Source organism: Corvus kubaryi, unplaced genomic scaffold (assembly GCF_017639235.1).
Source record: "Corvus kubaryi isolate FWS band 111438036 unplaced genomic scaffold, C.kubaryi_AGA036_p1.0 37396, whole genome shotgun sequence".
NCBI classification, from domain to species: domain Eukaryota; kingdom Metazoa; phylum Chordata; class Aves; order Passeriformes; family Corvidae; genus Corvus; species Corvus kubaryi.
In genome coordinates, this window is record NW_024581135.1 from 16,951,686 (window position 1) to 16,968,971 (window position 17,286).

The 17,286-nt window shown below is 37.8% G+C and overlaps 2 protein-coding genes across 11 annotated transcripts in view; one reads left to right on the forward strand and one right to left on the reverse strand.

Annotated features, from left to right (window-relative positions):
• Positions 1–2,656, forward strand: part of SLC4A10 (solute carrier family 4 member 10) — a 154,495-nt gene extending 151,839 nt beyond the window's left edge. For all 9 annotated transcript variants that reach the window (XR_006018292.1, XR_006018291.1, XR_006018290.1 and 6 more), the window contains one exon: positions 378–2,656. Coding sequence is in view for 3 of the 9 variants with exons in the window: in XM_042041606.1 (XP_041897540.1) it covers positions 378–444 (67 nt within the window). In the remaining 6 variants the exon portion in view is untranslated. The remainder of the gene's footprint in view (positions 1–377) is intronic.
• The window catches only part of DPP4 (dipeptidyl peptidase 4), a 53,685-nt gene that overhangs the window by 9,348 nt on the left and 27,051 nt on the right, over positions 1–17,286 (reverse strand). Inside the window, exons 20-26 of one of the 2 annotated variants that reach the window (XM_042041614.1) lie at positions 15,763–15,957; positions 14,807–14,861; positions 12,871–12,970; positions 11,277–11,341; positions 6,130–6,202; positions 5,813–5,886; positions 3,841–5,023 (exon numbers count right to left, since the gene is read on the reverse strand). In XM_042041614.1, coding sequence (XP_041897548.1) covers positions 4,925–5,023; positions 5,813–5,886; positions 6,130–6,202; positions 11,277–11,341; positions 12,871–12,970; positions 14,807–14,861; positions 15,763–15,957 — 661 coding nt within the window. In that variant the 3' untranslated portion in view covers positions 3,841–4,924. Of the gene's footprint in view, positions 1–3,840; positions 5,024–5,812; positions 5,887–6,129; positions 6,203–11,276; positions 11,342–12,870; positions 12,971–14,806; positions 14,862–15,762; positions 15,958–17,286 lie in introns of those variants that run through there. The other variant, XM_042041613.1, reaches the window with a different exon arrangement.

Sequence of the window (17,286 nt, forward strand, 5' to 3'; positions counted from 1 at the left end):
ACTTACTGTGACCTCTTGTTTCATTTACAAATGTGCTGGTATTGTCTGAGAACTGTGCCATTACCATTATGTAGTAAATTAACTGTTGTATTTGGCAAAAAAGAAAAAAAAAGTGGCTGTCTTTGCTTGCATGCTGGCTGACTTGTCTCTGTACATCTTAAGTTCTTTACCTACCTAAAATGCTGGCTGTCTTCTGTACCATTCAGCACAGAAATTTGCACTTGCTTTCCCAGTTTGTGCCATGAAGCATGAAAAATAAAGTAAAATATCTGTGCAGTGTTGGTTTTCAGGTAGATAATTTTTATTTTTCTATATATATGTATGTGATAGTGCTACTATAACTCTTTTGCTTGTTTGTTTCCCCTTTCATTTCTTAGTGCTGACATCAGAAAAGAGAAGAAAGCTGACTCAGGGAAAGGTGTTGACCGGGAGACTTGTCTATGACTTGCTCTTCAAGTAATTTTTTTACAAACGAATTAAAGGAGTGCCACAGCCACTAAATATAAATGATTTACCTTGTAACTTTTGTCTTTCATCTCAAATTAGCACAGGTAATGTAGTGCAATACTTGTCTCATTCCACCTTGTTTACCTAGTCTAGTATCAATGTAAATGTCTGCAGTAGCCAATGCAAAAAATCTTCGTGTTCGTTGCTGATCTTGGCCATTTATCAGTACTTGTATCAGAAATGTAAGAAGCAAAGTTTCTTTCAAATTCAACTTTCCTGTTAATAGGTTTGTACTGTATTTTGCTACTTTTTCTGTGTGAGAATACTTAATAATCTTGATTCAAGATGAACTTGAAAACCCTGTTCCAATTTTTTTTTTAAAATCATCTAACTAGTAAATGATTTCAGGAGACCCAAATGGACAAGCAACCAGTAAGAAGTTTATAAAATAACAACTGATCTGACCCTGTGAATAAACTAACAAGGATAATCCTTTCCTCCTTAATCTGTCCTTTTGATGTCATGGATTACTTTTGCAGTGTGAATTGCAGGGTCAGATTCTGTATTTGTGAAGTATTCCTTGATTTAATACAGTGTATTTAATATTGAAATTTGTATGTAACTGGAATATAGTCCTATATATATATATAAATATATATATATATAAAATTATATATTAAAACATTTTCTCACCTTAGCTAAAGAACACCACCACATCCTTTGATGTGAAACATGGGTACAGTATTTCTTAAAATGCAATCTGTGATTACGGTATCTTATCTTGTGTTGTATGAATGTTGCCATGGTAGGCCAAACAAATGCATTTTGTCATTAATCAATCCATTATTTTACAATAGGGAAAATTCTGTGGATATGAACTATACTCCCCATGCAGTTTTATCACTTGCCCAATGATCTTCCTCTTTATTGCCTAAAATTCAGCCAGATAAAGGGCATATTTATATTGTCTTCTCTCTAATAACAACTGCAAACCTCTTCGTTTCAGAGATTGTGTGTAATACTTAAATGGGTATCCTGCTGTTGTTTTGTTACAGCTCTTCATTATTCCATCAAGTACATATTGATTAAAAGATAAAAACAACATTGCAAAGTAAAGTGTGGCTTTAAGGCTATTACCTTTTTCGTAACGGATTTTGTTACTGCCCGATCCTTCAAGCTGGTTTTTTGTGTAAAAGACTGTGAGATTAGGTATTGAATGAATAGGAATGTGGAGCTAAAGTTTTATTGTATTATTTGGAATTCACTGATTTTTAAATTTTTTAAGAAAAATTTTTAAATTATTAAAATGAAAGCTAAGTCTCAGTATTATGCTGTAACTTTGAATCCTAAAAATAAGAATTGTAGTCATGCAATCTTTGTAAGAACTCATCCATAGGGCTCTAACATTCCCCAGCTTTTCAAAATACGCTAATTTTCTATACAGTTCATGAACAACTTTTTCCATCCAGCACATTTAAAATATTCCAATGTTTTTGTGTATCTGAGTGTGTATGTTTTAATACTTCAGCCATAAATAATTGCATTTTGCTGCAAACTTTTTAGGGTCACTGTTCTAAATTTACCTTAGCATTATCAAAGCCCATTAAAAGCCATTTTTATGGAGAAAAAAAATCTAATGGACACAAAGACGGACTCACATCTAATTAAATGTTTGTATATGTAAATTTAGGAAAAAAATGCTGATGCATTAAGGTTAAATGCTTTGTTTTGTGTACTTGATGATAAATTGTAAGATTCCAATTGTTTTAAGGTTAGTGTAGAAGCTCAATACTGGTTTGTCCTGAAAGCAGCCTGATGGTGTTTTAGCATATTGCTGACTTTGTTACAGATAATGTATACAATCAAAATGTATTAGCTTCACTTGACCAACTCTTAGAATATTAAGAAATCAGTGTATTCAATGGCATTCTGTATTTCTGTTCAGTATTTCAGAGTGGTTTTATTTTAAAACACTCTGGTTTTGCGTGAATTTAAGTGCTTTTCCGATGTTAATCTTAACATTCTGAAATCACACACAATATTAAGCAAATGTAGTGCTATATTTACTTCTAATTTCATATTCCTGGTCAAAATTACTCAATTTCTTGGATGTAATTTATTACAAAAGTTTATGTGTACATGTGAATAGACTATTGTGTTTTTCACAATTAAGATATGTTATGTGAAAATAAATATTTATCCTAACTAATTTTCAATTTTATTTTTTATACTGCAAAACCCAGAAGAGGTTTGCAATATCATGCGGTATTTGAAACGTCTACCTGACCTGAATGTGCTTCACAAATTAATGAGTGGTAGAGCCCAGTATGGCTCCCTTTCCAAGTGGAATCTCACTGAAACATGCAAGGCAGTGAGTGTTGGCTCCCTGGGTGGAGTTCATGGTGATGTACTTGGTCTGACCTTAACAGTAAGTGTGACATGGGGGATAGCTCAGAGCTCACCTGTTCCAGGAAGAGAATGGGAGAGAATCTCCCCGTGAGATGCTAAAATCATTAAGGTAGGTCAGATGCAAAGAATTGCATCTTAATGAAAGACTTACTCAGAATCATTTCTAGTTTCACTTGTTTTTTTAAATGTTTCCTTGATTATACTTATTCTTGGCAGTTATTTAACAAGAGCCTGGTGAAAGAAGTTTTTTGGATTACAGAAACACTTTTTTTGTCTTTATGACAGTGTGATAACATTAAAATAAATCCCAACTATTTACCCTTGCATACACAAGCCACCTCGAAGTTCATAATGATAATCTTTTTTTTATAACCTGTCTGTACTGCTGGGATCTACCTTACACTGATTTAGGTTTCTTTGCCTTGAGCCAAAAGAATGAGACATGATGATATAACCTCTTGGAGACAACTGACAGCCTGTAATCCTATAGAACTTTAACAGTGGTGCCAGGTCTACATTAGAGCCACTGCTGCCTTGAACCCAAGATGATATTTGTAAAATTCAGCTCCAGTGTGTTTCAAAAAAACCCCAACAAACAGAACAAAACCACCCACCATCTTATTTTGTGAGTTAACGAATTGTTAGTTTGTGAAAACAAAACCTGATTTTCTGTTTGAGGCTTTCTCATTTAAGGACAAGCTGCACAAAGTGTCTTAACATTCTCCCCCATGCTTTATCTGTCTGCATGAGTACTTTTACATTCACACCTAATGTCACTAATAACCCACAATACAGACATAATCAGATGCTGGCATGTAATATCAAGAAACTGTTAGATAATCATGTCACACTCCATTATATGATACCATTACACAAAATCAGAAGCTTCACTGTAAGCCATCTTCAAAATTAATGGGGATTTAAAAGAAAATTCTAGTGTTCTTTTTCTGAAGCAACATTTTCAATGATATGGACTACACCTCCTTTCATAAATTAATGTCTTTATTATTTTAAAGCAGCACAGGTTTTAGTACAAGCAGATTGCATTTTTTCTATGTGAAATTGAGAAAACTACTCTAATCGTCAGATGGAGAAGCCTATGTGGAGTGCTGGAAATAAAGCATTCATTGGTACGCTGAAAAGAAAAGCAGTTTTGCCAAAGAGCACGTTCACAGGAGAGTGGCAGTCCAGCCCTTGCTTTAAGTGACTGCTAGTTCACATTGTAATGTTTTATGTTTGTGTAAGAACCAGTTCCTATTCATCAGTACACAAGCAGCTTTACATCAAAAACAAATGGGGATCTTGTCGAGTTCCCAGAGGAGATTTTACAGTGCACATTCCCAGAGTAGCAGCCTTTTTTACTATAAAATAGGCAAAAATCACAGTACTATATGATAGCACACAAAGAAATTCAGTGCCATTGGTTTGATTAAGTATCATTCAAAATCTTTGGTGAAAGCTGGTTATGTGCTTTCCTTGCAAGAGTTCTACAACTGTAATATGAGAGATTGCAGAGAAAACACACTAACTTCAGGAACTGCAGTATAAACAGTGTTTCATTCTGCACATAAAATATTAACATTGCAGTATTCCTGATACTGATTCTAAAATAGTAATTATCAAGCCTTACAGATTTTCTACAAAAAAGTTACTTCATTCTTTTCACAGAAATTATCCCAGGGTTCATTTCATTTTTGATGGAAATATTATTATATTTTTATTCTGCAACTGATCGCCATGGGACGTTTTTGTCATTCATTACCCTGCTATACAAATTAGAATGTTTCTCTTTTAGACTGAAATATCAAAAGGTAATTACTCAAGCAAGTACCATGCTTCCTAGAAGTCTGCAACATCATTCTGGTGATGTTAAGACCTGATTAAACACAATCAATAAAAATGCAATAGTTGCTTGGCAACAGGAATCATTATAGAGATCAGCTTTTCATTGTGTACACCGGTATCCCAAGAGCTGACTCTTATCTCATCTTGATTTATTCTGGCTCAGAATACATTATCTAGAGAGTTTTCTGGAGAAGTACCATCACTAACAAGCAAAATGCTGGTGCTAATGCAGTGAGAAACACTGCTTTAGGAAGTGGCTCATATGGGTATAAATATGCTTATGTGCTTGACCGGAGATGGAATGGTCTTTGTCAGTGTACCACTGTGTGAAAGAGAAATACAGAGAATGTTAGTTGTAGCTACATCTAAATGATATAAACCAAACAGGATAGACATAAAAATGTGTGCCACCATTTAAAATTATCCTAACATGAGGCTTTCAGCATGGAGACAAACACATGATGGGGTAGGGACCTGCCATGACACTTTAGCCTCTTCTTTGCGTATGGGATATGCTATGTTTTTATGCCTGAGGTGTAAAAACACGTGGCTTGTCCACATGGAGGGTAGACTCAGCTGTTCATTTATGAGGGGTGACTGACCTCTCCCTCTGTATGTCCTTTCAGTCTGGCTGAAGGAAAACCACGCACTTGGCCCTCCTCCTATACGTCATCCTTTTTAGCACTGCTCCCCAAGGGTTGAGAGAGTGTAGGAAAGGAAGAGCTTGCACCTTAGTCTGTGAGCTTCCATGCATGACATAAGAAAGGACAAATAACTGCTTGTCTTACAAGTTCAATAAACACCAGACATGACAGATGGGCTATCTGGGATTTAGGTGAAGCTAAACTTTCCTATCTGTAAGTTAATATTCATTGTACTTTAGGTATATGCAAAGGTTGGGACTGGCTGTTTGAGAACACAAATATTTACGAAAACGAAAGATTAGGTAATAAGGGTTGAATATGAGATATGTGCTTTATGTTCAGATTTCAGTTACCGAACATGAAATGCAACTATATGAACTTTAAGATGGTAATGAATTTATACCTAACCACAGGGAGCTTATGCTATTATTCTCATTTGTATATTGAAAAACAAAACAGAACCATACCATTGCCTGAAAATCTACTTCAGCATCAACAAGAGCTTTGGAAATCTGTGCTGCTTGCTGAAAGTGAACATTATCTGAAAAGTGGAAGAGGAAAAAGATAAACAAAAATTGCTTCTGTAATACTCTGAGGGAAAATCAAAGCAATGAACACACCAGAGTCCCCAGCACTGCTGACTGAAACACAGATTAGTTGCAAAAAGCAGTATTATTTTATTGACGTAAATGTAACAGCCTTGCCCCTTCATGCTTTTGTTTTGTCAGTAGTAGAATTGCGAACCTGTCTGTAATACTAAAATGTCTAATTAACTGCAACTCACCATCTGCTGTTCCATGAATAAGGAGATACTCAACTTCCTTGAATTTTTCAGCTCTGGCCATTACTGTTGAACTCTGAAATTACAGGGAAAAAAAAGAAAAAAGGTGCTATGTATTAGGAGATGACTTGCTTCCAACTGACTTCGATTCGTGTTGACACAGTCTGGGATCCTTCAGCTAAAACCAAGCACACACCCTTGCCTATCCCCCTCTGAACTGCCATGGGGCATGGTCACACATCCAGGGGCTGGGTGCTCACACTCCAACCATTCCACACCCATCTGCAACTGTTACCAAGGTTATGGCTGCAAAGGCACAGGCAATGGCAGAGGGGAAGAGTTCTGGAGTGAGGTACATGTTCCATGCGTGACCAGCATGTTGGGATCCTGCAGCACACCGTGTGCCATAGGTTTCCTGTGTGACTGCAGACAAGTTAAAAAAACATTGTTGCCAAGGCAACAGTGCACCCTGTGAGAGCAAGGAGTAGATCTTGCAGAGGCTACACACGTTATCTTCCCCACTACAAGGTACAATAGTTCACCTGCAGATAAGGCACCCGTGCAAATACTGCCTCAGTCCCCAGTAAAATTGAGTTACAAGAAGTTTAAAACAATGCTCTCTCCAAATATGAAAGAGAAATGCCTGAACGAAAATCACTAGACCACAAACGTCTAAGTAGAAGTCAAGCTACATTTTGGGAATGCAAACACTGATACAGTGAGGAAAAGATGTAATAATCAGCAACAGATTAATCAAGAAATTTAAAACACAGTAACAACATGTTCATTAGAATATTCTAGCCCACCCGACTTGCTACTGTGACTAAAGAATGACAATAGTAAGGATTGAAGATAAGATTAATTTGGGCAAGGAGAGGGAATAGGATGGTGCTCTGCCAGGAGTAGAGGAAGAAGAAGAGGGCTAACAAGGACAAGATTTTGGGCTTGATAAGACAACCAGTTACTCTGGCAAAAAAAACCCTAAAAATTTTGAACAGAAGAATGTAGTGGTTTGCTTTTTTTCCTCCCCATCTTGTACTAAGGCTGTATCCTTAGACAAGGATTCGCATTTAGTACCCCAAAAAAGTCAAATACTGCCAAGACACAAAAATTTTCTAATTTTATGTCTCTTGTACACTCATGAATCTTTAAAGCAAGTACAAATATTAAATTCCTTTTGCCTTGGCAGAATAGTGTGCCACAAAGCTTCCATACATGAAATGAGTTCTTTGTATGTATTCAATCAAGTCTAAAAAACAAGTTCAGCAGAGAGGGTAAAAAACCCCACCCTGCAGTCTGTAACACTGCAGTTGCCCTCTTTTGATAGTCAAAGGATGGAGAGCACCAGAAATCCAATATATGGAAATCCCCCAAATATGGAAGAATGACGCTTTCCATTTAGATGATTTGGTATCATGGAGTAAGAACATTTAGCTGTGAGTGCCAAAATACAGAGAGAGCACTTTGATGCACTGAGGAGCACTGGTAAACCAGCTGACCAAAAGAACAAATGAGAAAGAAATGCCCCAGTGACATTAAAGAAAAAAAAAAACAAAACAAACAAACAAACAAACAAAAAACCAAAAAAACCCCAAGCCAACCAGTATCCTTTGAGTAAATCATTTTCCACATGTGCAGAGGGAAACTTGATAGGTCACCTTGTTAAGCTTTCTTCTAGAAAACCAATTCTGTTCTAAGCAAACCTTCTGTGAGTGGAAGCCTGATTTAAGCTACACTTCTGAGAACTTGACTTGGCAAAAGCAATTTTAGAAGGAGGATGCCACTATTTTTCCTCTTCAGGCATTAAACAAAGTTATTTGTAGAAATAATTCAGAAAGAAGAAACATACTAGATACTTCCTCTGCGTTTTTATCACTGATGATACTTCACTTGCTGTACTCAACATGAAGAGTCCGTTCCCTAAAACATGCTTTAAGGACACAGTACCTTTGTGTCCTTAAAGAAGGTTGCAAGATTGGGAGCACTCTCAAGTTAGGCACAGCTAGAGGACAAAGCAAAAGCAACAGCAGCTGAACAAAGCTTAAGTGGACAGCAAAATTTACTTTATTTACCACTTCCATTTTATAGTTATACTGTTGGAACAAAGGCTCCGAAAAGGTAACATGCACAAGTACTGAGAATTAGGCCCTGCTGAGTGTAACTGGCTTTTCTAAAGATCACACAGCAGTCAACATTTTATCAGCACTCCACAAACAAGTTAAGGTTTGGCTGAAACTGAAGGTCTCTCTCCCTTTAGCATATTCTCAGATAATAGAACAAATGTCAAATCAGTACAAGATGGCATATTTACAAAATTGTACCCTGTTTTGCATAACCTAATGATGCAGCAGTTCTTAAGGACTGAACATTTCAAATCTGCTAGAAAAAGATTGCCAAATCTATGACTGTTTCAAACACTTGCCAAAAGCATATCAAATTCAGAGTGAACTGCAAAATAATGTTCTCACAAGTTGAACAGTCTCTTCGGTATGCTTTACATGGCTACTGTGTCTGACCTCTAGAGCTCTGCCCCAATTCAGTCTCAAGTCTTTTGCATCAGGGATGTTTCTTCCAGGCTGCCAAATTCTCTCCATTCAGCCTAGGATTATACTGGGACCACCACCCATGCTTGCTCCTCTCTTTTACAAAGCTCTAAGTTTTAATAGTTTACAACTACCTTAAAAGACACTGAGCATACCTAATTAGCCCTCTTAGGAGTGGGAGTTCTCCCTGAGACTTGACTCCTGACAAACAATATTTAACATCTCAGATTCTCTGCCATCAATAAATGTAAAACCTAATGTCACGGTAATACAAAGGTGAGATGTACCCCTCTTACCAAAACTAGTTTCTTGAGTCTATGTAATTCAGTCATTAATAATACTCTACACATTAGGAAGGTGCCTAGCAGTGCTCATCTTCTCTAAGCAGGTGTGTTCACCATCTCATTTCTTTTAAATCAGGGTGCATACTACAGAGTTTATGCAACTTTTCACTTTTCATGCCAGCTTTACAGCAATGCAGCAGGATAGAGAATATATGATGCAGCACACAAACCTGACAGCACAGAGTTAGCAGTGCAAGCTTTAACAACTTGAGCTGTATGTACTAGCTTTTAGTACAGATTTTGCATTTACCTCAAAAAACACTCACTCATTTCAGCAAACAGCTCTCGTCAGTGTCAAGGGGCCAGGAGGTTGGCTATTGAGACTGGGACATGGAACAAAGGGGCTGTAAGCCAGGAACATACTGGGCTGAAGTCAGTAAGGGTCTTCAGCAATAACAAAATCCCACAATGCTTTCACTGAGGCTACATGAAAAACAAAAGACTCACTTCTCGAGCTACTGCACCCTCCAGGTTAAAAGTAAAGTCCAAGTACTATATTATTTGGAGCGTTTAACAACAAACAAGGACTTAAGTTGCATTTTTCTTTCTCTAGGAGCAGCAGCGAAGTGTGACAATCTGATCTAGGCAATTACTCCTCCTCCATCTAGCCACCATTCTCCCCAATTAGTCCTCTGAGTAACACATTTGAAACCTTTAGCTCTTTGGTACTGGCAGTTTCAACGTGGCCATTGCCAGCAATGGATACTATGCCAAGAAAATCCGACTCCTGGCTTGAAAGGATTAAACAGTCCTCTGTTGCCATCTGTGCCGTGAAGCTGGTGAGTGACTTTGTGCACCCAGAGCGTTAACGTTCGTTCTGCACAGCGACAGTAACTTGTATTTACACTGCTACCTCGCAGACCTCCTCCTGTTCCCACTGCCTTAAAGGAACACATTTGGAAAAAGGCAGGCAGGCGGCTGCAGGCTGCTGGTCAGTGCCTGCTGGGCCCCAGTAGCTCAATGGTTAGAAGAGAGAGACACAAACACACTGCTGGACTCCAATTTGTCCAGCAGTCACTACCATTGTCCCCAGTCTTGACCAGAGCGTCTAATATAGCAGTTGACAACACTAGAATACTGTAAATATATGTCAAACCACATGTTTGTCAAACCACCGTATATGTATCTTTTTCTGTTTTATCATACTTTTAAATCAGTGCAGCAGTCTCCACCCTTTTTTCTACCCATGACACTTTTTAAATGCACACAACCAGTGCTAAGCAGTGTCTCTACCCTGCTTACCAGCCCAAACACAGAGAATGCTCCACCTCCTTCTCTAACATCAATGTTTGGTTCCAGTATCACCATGGCTGGACTCCTCTGTGAAATATTCCAATAACCAGACCACAAAGTACCCCTCAGATTCCTCACAGTTCTCCAATAGCCACTGTATTTTCGCTAAGCCTGAAGTTTAATAAAACCTAACAGAAAGTTTGGCTGCTCTGCCCTATGCCCATGACTTCAAAAAGTTGTTGAGGCAACAAAAAGTATCTGGCACATGGAAGAGCAAGACAAAAAATTGATTAATCATGCTGTAACAAGGACAAACAATCTACATGCAATTTGCTTTCAGGAGGACACATGGAAATTCCCTCACTTTTGTGCAGTCATTGGTTGTATTGGAACAAACTTTGGACACCCTGTGTTCATGGAGATCAGGCCAACATTTCAGTCCTGACACTGCTGGCTCTCAGTTGGTCTGCAATTTGGTATGATCACAGTACAGACAGACTTGCCTACCTGTTAAAGTGTTCTAGTGTTGAGGAGATTTTGCTTTCTGTGGAAAAACTTGCAGATTCCTATGGCAGGAAAGTTCACACAAATACCCGTTTTTAAAGAAAGTACATTTCAGAAAGAGTGGGAGTAAATTTGTTTTGGTGAAAAATGTTTAAGATAAAGCATACCTTGCTCACAAAACCACTAAATTTTAAAACAAATTTGTTTCTTGGTGGTTAAAATAAAAGTTCTACAACTTGTTTTACAGTCTGCAAAGTAGCCAAATGGAACTGAATGTAAAAAAAACCCAAACCAACACACCAACCAAACAACAGAAAATCCATGCCATCCACCAAGAAGAAGCTGCCTTGTGCAAATCCGAACACGTGAAACTACAGCCTCTAACAGCAGAATGCAACAGTTATAGCTGGAGTGAAGAAACTTATTTCTCCCCACAGGGAAAGAATTAAACTGTTAAAAGAAAAATACAGCAGTTTAGAAATTAAACAATACACAAAAAAATGAAATAAAGTGATTTCTTTCTTACATTATAATTCTTCAGATTATCATCTGCTGTAGGAAGGCCCATGTATCGCTCTGTGTATATTGAATCTGGAATTTAAAAAATCCCAAAATTAGAATCTGCTACTTAACTTTCAGTCTGTCTACCATCAATTTTACCCATCAATACAAGCAGTGACAATGCATACTGGAAATCAGGTTTTCCACAATGAGGGGTGTAGGTAACCATCATTATTCAGAATATTTAATCTTCTTGTTGCCATGGACACCTGAATGCTGAATATTAATACAGTACTTTGTGTCAGTGTTTCCTTATTGTTATTCTTTTAGTAATCCTAACAAAATTACTGAAAATGTTGCAGTAAATTTTTTGAAAAAAACCCTTAGATATTTTATCTAAATGTTTACTACCAAAAATCTGTACAATGAAAATACAACAGTAGATTAGGATTCAGCTTGGCTGAAAAAAAAATTACATATTTTCCACATATTTTTTGCCATGTTACCATTTGCAGATTTGCCGCTTTGTTTTAAGCCATACAAATTAATCCTCTGCTGCCATATTTTAATGCCCATTTGACTTCTCATCAGAGTTGCTACACTAGAGGTTTTTTATGCTGAATAGGTATGCCTCCATAATCCTTCATCTAACAAGCCAGAAGTGGAATTTTAGAGATCTTGATCATTAAAAAAATATTTCCTGTCATACTGTAATATTCATGTCCAAAATATTATGAAGACATTGCTATGTCCCCAACAGACTACTGCTAATGCCTGGCAGTATGATCTGCTCTGCTGAAATAGCTACTATACAGCCTCTGTGCTAGTTGCAGAATGACAAATTATGCCTTATTTAGCAGAGGTTTTCCAGAGAAAGCTTTCCCTTGAATGTTTTTGGACAAATAAAAACAAGAAAAATGTTACTCTGTGTTCAGATTGCACCAGCACCTATTTATAACTTAATATAATTTTTTTAATCTGGGAGTAGAGCCCCTATAACTGTATTTCTAGCCTCATGCAACTACTTGAAACCTTATGCTCTAAAGGCTTGGAGCATGTAGAGACTTGGCTACTTGATCAGGTTTTCCTCACATCAAGCTATCCTCAAGATGAATTAGATTTATAAAATCCAAATTTTACATGCTAAAAAACCACCCCAACCAACCAACCTAAGGCAATTCAAGTCCTATTCTGTTACTTTGAGAGAGTAAATTACAATGCAAGTTCAACGTTAATCCTCACAGTTCATTCTTATAAGTGAAGTTTCATTTTGAAGACACGAAAGTTTAATAGTGATGGATTTCTGACATACAATACTGGTTTCAAAGCAAACACAGACACATTACAGTAATACTATAAATATTACAATAATTCAGCCTTCATTAATGTTTAAAGAGATTACCTAAAGTTATGGATCTGACGTCTTAAAATGGGAAGTAATATTTAGCAAATTGGTTTAATCTCAAAATGCAGTGGCCATGAGTTCATAAAAACAGACCAAATGGCATTTACATGGCATCTAGTAGATAATCCAAAGTTCTGTGCTATGAATCCACACTTTGCAGCGTGTGCACTGGAAGACATATGGGAATCCTTGTAACGAAGAAGCCATCACATACCATAATACTGCCAGCGTGACACGGGGGCAACCGCTATTCCACACTTGAACACGCCGCTTCCAGAGCCAAGCACCATGGAGGTCACATATCCCCCATAAGACTGAGAAGAAAACATTGCTGTTATTTTAGTCGGGGAAAGGATGGGGCCCATCTGCTACACAGTTCATCAGACATTTATAGGCTCAGCGTTTTTCATATTAATGAACTCCATTCTGAATTTGGGTCAGATCTCAGCCAGCCTGCTCAGTCGGGGAAACAGGCATCAAACAGCGCACGGAAGCTGTGGCGCTGATGAATGAGGACTTGATGGGGAAAAAGGGCGCAAACGCTGCCGAACTGTGACTCAGCTGAGGATGACTGTGTTTGGTAGCACTGTAGGCAGCAGCAAAGACAGGAAACAAGACACTGCTGAACCGCTGTGTCCCTTCCCGTGCTGGGGGAGTGGGTGGAAGCAGAGCTCTGGCCCACAGTGTGCCTGATGAGTAGTTGCTACAGGGCATCCAAAAATTTACAGCAGAGCAGGCCTATGGTAGCTCGCTCCCTAACTTTCCCCCAAAGTGTCAGGAGCAAGACTGTGACTGGGGAATGAAGGATCTTCTGCCGAGTCTGTGGGAGGAACTGTGCAACAAAACACTCCTTGCTACGCACAGAAAATTTACTCACAGTGTAGCCTGATACACAGATGAGTAAATATCTGACACGCTTGAGCATCCAGGCAGCAAGATACCTAAACACTGTTACCAACCGCCCAAATGACTGCCCTCACAGGAGTTTGAATGGGTTATTTAGGAAAATGTGCCCACCCACATTCAAAAACAAGAGCCATTTTTGGATCTCATTCCTGTCTTAAAACCAGACTACAGGCAAAGGGAATTGCATCTTATTCCAAAGTCCTTAAATGTTTGCTCCAACTTCAATTCCTAGGTCCTCCCAATAAGATCAGCGAAGTAACGCACTTAGCAACTAAACCCCTTTATAAATAAAGGCCTAACCTGGCCACAGTAAAGATATTACTGCTGAATCTATGGCAAACAAAATCCATGTACATAGTGACATGCTGACAATCTGAAAACTCAAGAGATAAAGAAAATCTGTTTGCCTACAGGTTCAGTGCCCAGGATGTCTTAATCCCAACCTAGCTCCAAAGAGGAATGCTCTTGTACTATTCATCCTGAGGGTCATAAGGGCTTAAGATGGGATTGCACCAAATCCTCAATTTCTGCAGAAAGAATTTTCCTTTCACTACAGTTAATACTACTACATGTGACTTCACATAACAGAGATATTTACCCCAGAAGAAAAGCTGTTAAAGGCATTGTCTTGCCATCAAGCAATTTATTCCCTGGCACCTGTCACCTGCAGTGCCCAAATTTCAGCTAACAATTTAATTCAGCATAGAATCAGTAACACTACATACACACTTAGCCTTGCAGCTGAGGGGGTATATACATGCTATTAAACTATTAAACACTTCCATCTACTGTGCTGGGTTTTAAAGACACATCAAGTTAGAGAAATCTGGCCTCTGGTTGCAAATACCATGATATCCATCCCACACAGCTGGCTCGAGTGTAATTTCACATCTTTTTTTAAAAATCAGTCATCCAACTAAAGAGATACTGGTGAATATATACTTGGCTTTTTCTTCTTTTTAGCATTGGTTCATACTGTACACAGGAACTTGCCAGCATCTGTTTAAATTGCTTTTTAATCCCTCTAGTAGACCTAATTTCTCTTACAAAGGCTCCTGAATGATTGCAAAAACGCAATGTAGAAACACACTTTTAAGATGTACTTCATCAGTTCAAGTACCGGATTGTGTGGTGACCCCAGAGGTGCCTCACATGAAGCCCTACAGGATCTCACACACATGGCGGCACAACAAATAGTTGTCAAAATTAAATAGTAGTTCTGCCAAAATTGTCTGAGTACTTACCCAGCCCCAAATTGCTATTCTGTCCTTATCGACAAAGCTCATTTCAGAAAATTTTCTGAAAGCAAACAGAATAATTAAACACTTAATGGATTGCAAAGTATCGGCCATTCTACAGACATGCCTATTTCCTATCAAGTCTGCCTCTTTCTATTGTACAAATAAGCATTTCCCACTTCATCATAGTGACTGCATATGAAAACATATGGTAATTCAGGCACATGTGTCTTTAGGAAATTTAGAAAAACATCTGTGCATATGACACTCTGAAACCTCTCAACCCACGCTCACTGACATTTGTATTGTATTAGGTTAGATTTCACTACCTGCCTTGTCTTTTTTTTAAGGATGCACAAAAATCAAATTCCAGCAGTAAGGAACAGACCAGCATGTGTAAATACAGTCACCATTAAAAAAAATAAAAATCAAGAAGATTGTGAAATTCTATTTTTTTAAACTCCTTAACATTTTAAAATCCCACGTGGAAAACCCTGTAAGATCACTTCATTGCAATTCCGAGAGATCCACACTGTTGTTTGTTTTACTGAGGTTCTACAAGCATAAACCAAGTGACAAACATGAACTATGATTTAAAGGCTGAGTATTTCACATAAGTAATTCTGCCAGAACAGAAACTTGCAAAAAGCTTGAAGTAAAACTTCCATCTCCAGGTTCCTTGGTAGTGTGTTCTTCTACTAATGTGACACGTATCATCTCTATAAAATAATCTCTATAAAATCAGAGATATGGTTAATTGGTATTACAGCATTAACTCTTCTCTCTTTTTAAGCATAATATGATGGTTGGCCCACAAATGACACACTTCAGTGTACAAAATTAAGCAGAATGTAGTTATTTTATCACCAATATTTTCAAGATGACGATTCGAAACCTTCACCTTTTTTCCTCCTACACAATAAGTACATAAAAGAAGGAGCAGGTGTTGACCTGTAGCTCACCTGGCTGCTGCTATCTGATCTTCTACTTCATATGTTCCCAGCCTTCTGTTTATTGCATGCATAATTTCATCCCCTTGGTACCCGCTGCCCCTGCCGTCAAAGCTGGCCACAATGATCTGCTCCGTGCTTGCCAGGTAAGTAGCCCAGCTGATCCGGAAGACTTGGTCTACTTTCTGACTACAAGGTCCTGCATACCTAAGGAAAGGAGTCACAAAATTCAGGCATTTACTCTCCACATATCCCCACATCAAGCTTTTGAAATATAATTATCACTGACAATTTTGGCCTCTAAAGCAGGATAAACCTTTAAATTAAACTGAGGAAACAAGAAAAGTATCACTGACTGACTAAAAGCAATCTGCTTTTTTAAAACTTCAGCTGGTAATCAAGAAAGCAGACTGGATTTTTTTTTGTTTTACTCCTTTCTGCTCTAATAAGAAACCTTCATTATTTTGACTTTAAGCAGGTTATCAGAAATCCAAGCAAGTTTTCTTTGAACCTGAGTTTCAAAGTGATGTTCTCTAACTATTTCTGTTCCATTCACCCATGATTTATTTGGTTTAAGTCTGAAATCAACCAATAGCCTTCAATTGGAAAAATGAAAAATACCATTTTCTGCATTTTTCAGTGTCTCATCAGTCTGAACTATTTCTTATGCAGGCTGAGAAAAAGGAAGCAAAACTATAGTTTTAACTTTTTACTTTAAAATATTTCAGAAGCACTTGACCACTATGAAATCATACTCTGAGTGCCTTGATGATAAAATTCTGTGCAGTGCACTTCTCTAGCCACTGTTCAACAGAGTAAGAAATAGAAGAATGGCTTCTATGGCTCTATAGCCCACCCATCAGTTTTAGAAGCAAAGAAAAAGCTACTGGGAATTTAATTCAAGCTATGGATCCCTATACTTCCAAAATAATTTTTGATATTAAGATCATTGTGAACCAGAGGTAATCCTCACAAAGGTCCAGGTAAGTCAATAAAAATAGTATCAAAACCAGAACAACTCTTAAGAAGCCAAGAGCACTGGCTGCTTATGAAAATGTTCAATGAGCACATAAAAAATTGCTACCAAATTGCATTATATAAAGATGAATCTAAGAATTAACAGCTAGTTTCCTTACAGAGTCAGCTTTTTGTAAAAAGAGGAAAAGCTTACAATTTTTATATTAACACACAGCTAAAATTCAGTAATTCCCAATTAGAAGAAAACATACCAGGATTAACAGAAGTGCCTGAGGAAGACCAGACCAATCGGCACATGCTTATGGTCTTGTATTTATGAAAAACCCACAACGAATGTAATCCTGACCACAGAATGACGTTTGTCAACACTGATTGACAGTCAAATATCACAGAAAAAATGCAACATCACACTTTACTTCAGCTTTAGGATACAAGGCTTATTCAAGGTTTCATTCTGGATTCATCAAAGATTATTCCTAAAGAACATCATGAGCAGAGGAGGAGGTAAGCTAACACGAACATCCTGGCTGTTAAATCACAGAGAGTGTATCTGCCTCA